At 43.5% G+C, this 6,000-nt stretch overlaps 1 protein-coding gene across 1 annotated transcript in view; it reads left to right on the top strand.

Moving 5' to 3' along the window:
• Nucleotides 1-2,292: 2,292 nt before the first annotated feature.
• CNTNAP5 (contactin associated protein family member 5) overlaps nucleotides 2,293-6,000 on the top strand; it is an 832,800-nt gene continuing 829,092 nt past the window's right edge. The window contains exon 1 of the mRNA XM_031651151.1: nucleotides 2,293-4,206. Within this exon, the coding sequence (XP_031507011.1) occupies nucleotides 4,125-4,206 (82 nt within the window). The 5' untranslated portion in view covers nucleotides 2,293-4,124. The remainder of the gene's footprint in view (nucleotides 4,207-6,000) is intronic.

Genomic DNA, 6,000 nt, shown 5'->3' with positions numbered 1-6,000 from the left:
CACAAACCATAACATGAGAAGTCAAAATAATCCAAAAGAACTGATATTAAAAATAGAGTAGCCTACTGTGATTGTATGTGGATTTTTCTTCAATACATTCAAGGTGTCCATATGTCATAGTGACTTTTACCAGTAAGCTTTCTAAAGAGAAAAGAAATAGAATGGGGGAGGGAGGAGACCTTCATTTTTTTGTGCCCCTATGGGTTGGAGCCATTAATTCTGTGTGACATTTATCATGTCAATATCTGTCTCCTCTTAGTATCCCATCAATAAAATGGAGATGACCAAACATGCCTTCTGTATGCCTCACAAGAGAATTATAAAATCAGTGAGATGAACCACTTGTTGAATATTCCAATGCAAAGATTCCATTTGATGAATGATTCTTTCCCTTCTGTCTCCTACGGAAAAATAAGTGGAAGTGCTAAAGGGAAAATCAAAGAAAAGAAACAATGAAATGCCATCCTCTCCATTTCATTTCTTTTTTTTAGGATTTCAAATAGAAGTTTGTCTTGAGGAGATGGTCAGATTTATCATCTTGAAAATACAGACATTTTTGGGTTTCAAAATTATCCATTTTTCCCCCATTTTCTGTTAGTGTTCAACCTGCTCCATCCATGCAGAACTTTTAAGCCTCTTCAAAGCAGAGTGCTCTGCAAAGATGAGTTAGTTTTCTATATGGAGAAACATGGGGGAGAAAAGGGAGTTTACTCAGCTTCTGCTTCACCATTTGGACAGTGGATTTATCAGACTAAAAGCTTTACAAAAGAATTTCAATAGGTAAATATCAATCTGGCTGAAAACAGTTTTTATAGTGATTAATATTCTATTGCTAATAAATACTTGCTGGCAGAATGCCCCCAGAAGACGGCATTGTTTACACTATTGTCTCAGAGGAACAGCTGTTTACCCCTCACTACATTCAGAGCTGCAGTATTCTTACTAAAATGTTAACAAATATTAGACAAATGTCTGACATTTAAGGCTCAACTTGCTCTGAGAACAGGTGTGTTTGAGGGAGAGAAACAAAAAGCTACAACTGTAAATAGGAGTTTAAATTAGGTGAAATTTATACACTGTACACTGGGTCTGCACATAGACATATGAATGCAGAGTTCCAATATTTACTGATAACTTGAATACCATTCACAGTTTGAGGGCTTCATGGCAAAAAATTTCCTAATTGCCTGTTCATATCTATCCTAAGCACATTTTACTGGCACAGATAATTAATTTTAAGCCATCCTGCCAGAAGACAAAGCCAACATATTCTATAATTTTTGAAATGTTATATTAAACTAAACATTTTGGGGGGTGTGAGGTGTAGAAGGTGGAATTATATAGTGGAACATTAAACTCAGTGACAAAAGACGTGTTGTCTATCATATTCCTATTCATAAAGAGAGGGGTCTTGAAGAGTTGTTAGGGATGTGGAACTAGGGGGAGGAGACTTATGAATTGGTACCATCATTTTAAGAATAACAGAAAATACCTGGTAAAGCTGAAGACAAGCATTTCCTATGGTCCAGAAATTCTACTCTTCAGTATATGAGCAAGAATAGCTAAAAGACAGGTACAAGATTGTACTTTTTAAAGGGAAATATCAACAACTATCAACAACCCTGGAAACAATCTATAGATCCATACATCAAAGAATTAATGAATATATTTTGGCGTATTTATGAAATGAAATACAATACAGTAGTTAAAATAAAATAACTAGGACTTTATGTAGCTGGATACATACATTTCAAAATTATAGTACTAAGTAAATTGCAAGGTGCAAAATGAAAGAACATGACACCACTTAAGTATTGGTTAAAGACAAAGCACTCTACATATTGTTCAGGGAGATAAATATGTATGGTAAAAGTTTAAAAACATTATGTATAGGAATGATATACACCAGATAAGTAAAGTGTTTACTTCTAGGTATGATGGCAGATGAATGGGATCAGAGAAAATGCAAAAGGAGCTTCAGTTATATCTGTACTATTCTACTTTTAAAAATGCCTCAGTGTTTACATACAATTAGAACATACCAAGCTGTAATGGCTCAGTATATTTCTCTAGACTTCTTAGTATGATTAATAGCCAGATAAATGTTTTTCACCATGGGATCCTCAAAGGCTAGGGGTTGGGTGGCAGCTCCTCAGTACCCTTGGTAGAAGGAAAAAAGAAGCCCATGCAGATAGATTTTGAACCTCAGCCCTCTCCTCTCTTCAGACCCCTTCCCAGCTGCCAAGAGGACAGCTCCTTAGGTCACCTCAGCCTCGATATGTTGACATTCACCATCTTCTGGGTGTGGTCCTCCACTGCACCCTACCATGCACTCCAACTAAAACTGCAGCTGGGAAAGTCTTTCAGTTTGCCCAGGAATCTAGCGACTTACATAATCATCTTTAGTTAGAAGCTTAGAGAGAAGAGGATCATTTATGTGTAAGTGATAGGACCCTCAAAATTCTTTCTTCTCTAATAAAATGATGAGGTCAGTAATCCAGTTGTCATTCAACTATCTCTTAATATTTCAGTGATGTGAGTCTAGCTGTAACCAAAAAAACACAAGGTTAACCTCAGGATTCATGCAGAAGCTGCTTGAAACCTAGTCCCATCTATAGTTGTGCAGCCAGGATTGTCAGGAGTCTACAATGACAAATAAGACTGTATAATTGCTTCTGTTGAAGGTAAGAGGAGGATGGGGAGAGAGGGAGACATCAAATTCCTCTGAAGTGGGTAGAGTTCATCAACCCTAACTTCATTGTAAGCTTCAAATAGGAGAAATCATTATGGTCCCTCATTTTGTTAAGATTTGACAGCTCTCTGACAGCTTCCAGTAAAAACAAACCAAGTTGATTTATGATAAAGCAGGAGAGTTTCCAGATGTATACTAGAAGCCAAAAACAGAAACAAAATTTGTAAGAGGGGGTGTCTAGAAAGAAACCCAAATCACTCTTTCCCTTTTTCAAAATTCAAATCCCTACAGCAGAGTCCTCATACTTTGAATTCTATGAGCCAACCCGGGCTTCCACCCTGACTCTCATCACTACCACACCCATGTGTCTCTCCTCTCTCCGTCTCCCTGAGATGTCAGTGAACCACTGACTTGGAATCCAGAGCCCCGAGCACCTTGCAGTACCTGCCCGAAGCAACGCGCCAACAGCGGGCAGGAGACGCAGACGCCAAGACCGGCCAGAGGATGAGCGGTGGGAGTAGCTGTGGGGTCTGCAAGCAGGGGAGCGCGCACAACGTTAAACCGCGAAACCAGAAATCCCGATCCTATCGAGACCCATCAGCTTTTCCCATTAGGGAACGAACGCAGGGGAAATTAAATGCGTAATTCAAGCTCTGTTTTCCCCTCCCCTCCAAAGGTGGGGTGGAGGAACGCAACTCGTTAGCTCATTACAAAGCTTTCCGTGGGAAATTCCCTCTTCCTAATGCGCTTGTCTTCCAGCTCCTATTAGCATCCTTCAGCAGCGGTCTTTGAAAATCTCCTTTAAATTTCAATACCTCTACTCGTTTCCCAAATGCGGGGAGGGAAGAGGAAGCCGGTGGAGGGTACAGAGAGAGAGAATCTCCTTTCCCTTTCACTCCCAGGTAGCCAAAGCGCACCGCAGCGGCTAGGCTGCCTGGAGGAAAAGCGCCGGAGCGGGGCAAAGACCCGCCCAGGCTGCTCTTATAGGCGAGCGCGGGGCGGGCCTGGCTGTGGGCGGCGCCGCGCGGCCCCGCTCGCCTATAAGGAGCTGTCCGCCGCCCCGGTGCTGATTCCAGCTCTCGCGCCCGAAGAGGTGGATTTGGCTGTCCACCGAGCTCCGGCGCTTGTCGTTCTAATTGGGTTTGGATTTGCACCGTTAAGGAGGGGGGAAGAGAAGGAAGAGGCGGGCGAGGAAGGCGAGTCCAGCTAGCGGCTGTTGCGGGGACCGTAGCCCCAGCTGCAGCTCCGGAGACTCCCCCGCCACGGTTTCGGTGGAGCGTCTGGGCACGGGATGGTGTGAAAGAGCAAGTGCCTCTCCAAGGGGGGGTGGGAGGGGGTCAGGCCGTGCAGAGAAGAGAGAGAGCGAGAAGAAGCCGCGGCTGGCGACTGCGAATTTGGGATTCCACTGGGAGGGACCGCTCACTCGGGGGAAATGGATTCTGTACCACGGCTGACCAGCGTTTTGACTTTGCTGTTCTCCGGCTTGTGGCATTTAGGATTAACAGCGACAAATTGTGAGTACGAGGAGCTGGGGGCGGGTAGGTGAGGTGGAAAACGATCGCATTCAGAAAGACAATCAACTGTCTAAGCGTACTCGATTGTGTCTGCTTTGGGCAAAGGAAACGGGAAAAAAAAAAAAAAAAAGCTAATCAGTGTGGTTCCATCACTCCAACCATCCCAAAAGTTAGCAGAGCTCAAATGAGCCAGCCCTGCTGGATTTCCTGCCTTCTTCCGTCATCGCAAAGTTCAGGGGATAAGGAAGGGTTTCTCTTCCCTTAATCTCCTGCTAGCTCCGCGTTCCATGCCTGCATGATCTCAGCCAGGGCTTTTTCCGGAGAAGGGCCCCCGGTTCAGACAGAATGCACTGGGAGCTGAGCTTCCTGGGATGGAGAAGCTCCCAGCCACCGTGCTCGGTGACAGTGCCTCATCTCTGAATGCAGTGCCTCAGATTTGCAGTATACCGAGCACCCCACGATATGTGGCTCTGCGTTCTGCCCTAGGTAGAAGGCTCTAGTTGGGGTATCCTGCAACCAATGGGCACCGGTTTAACAGGATTGGGAGTTTTGGCCTAAGAGTCATGGACCACTGTAGTCAACCACAAGATCAATGGCTGCCCTTATTAGAGGAGGAAGAGCTTTGATGCACACCCCACCCCAAAAATCTTTGTGCTTATGAACATTAATGAGTATACACTAAGTGTACACTCTGTCGTCCAAGATCTAACCTCGGCAAGTGCAGGACATTTAATTTAATAGGCAGGAAGGCTGGACTCCCGGGGATCCACCAACTGCACTATATATTTAAAGAATCCAGTCCGTCAAACTTGAATAAATCTCTGGAGCTGTGAGAGGTTCAGGCTCAATTTCTCAGCTGCCTCTCTAGGCAGAGGAGAGGAAGTTTTTCCAGCTCTGGGACCTCCTAAATGAGAAAGAATGCAATTAAGCCATCTGTGTTGTTTCCAAAGATGGTTTATCAAGGTGCCTCAAGTTTCTGGGCTTGCTCCCATATCCCTTATTCCTGTCATGAAGCTCAGAAATATTACCCATATTGGAAGAGTTTTATTTTTTATTTTTTGTAATTTGCACTATCATGGTTAGAGAACAGTAGGAAGATTACTTACCACATAGGGGCCTTTCTACCTCACTCTCCACCCACTTAGGTCCTAGAGGACCCTGTGCATTTATCCCCAGAGTTATGTCTCAAGGGAAGATAATTGAACAAATGTAGTGTACAGAAAAATGTTCAAAACTGAGCCAGTGTTTCTATCTGTGGTCAGAAGTTTTGGAGGGACAGCATCTACAGTTAGTCGTAATGCCTTATACCAATTGTATTAAAGTTTGTATTCTACAGGAAGGCTAAAGGGATCATCCTCTCTAAAGGAGGATCCAAAGGGCCCTGGTTTATAAATTATTTCAGAGAATATGTAGGAGCAGTTGGAATCTGACTTTTTTCTTTTACTTCTTCATCTCCTTGTCTTCCACCTCCTTCTTTTTCTTCTTCTTCTATGAAATTGTTCCCGTGTTGCTTTAGAAAAAGATCTAAGTGGTTAGTAAGAGGAAGTAAGGCACAGTGCTGGGCTAGTTTCTCCACCTTCTAGAACACTAGAGGTCAGTATTGTCCTAATGATACAAAGGCGTGGCAGCAAGCTAGCTGTGTTTTCCCTTCAGCACATTTACCTATCTGAGGAGAGTGAATACTTTGAAAAGCCACAAAGATGGGGGTGAGAGATAAGGGTAAAATATACTCCATAGGCATATGGCTTTGGACTTCCTAATGCAACAGCTTTGCTTAAGAGCCAGTAAAACAAA

The sequence above is a fragment of the Papio anubis genome, chromosome 10 (genome assembly GCF_008728515.1).
Source record: "Papio anubis isolate 15944 chromosome 10, Panubis1.0, whole genome shotgun sequence".
Classification (NCBI taxonomy): Eukaryota; Metazoa; Chordata; class Mammalia; order Primates; family Cercopithecidae; genus Papio; species Papio anubis.
This window is presented reverse-complemented; position numbering and strand designations above follow the sequence as displayed.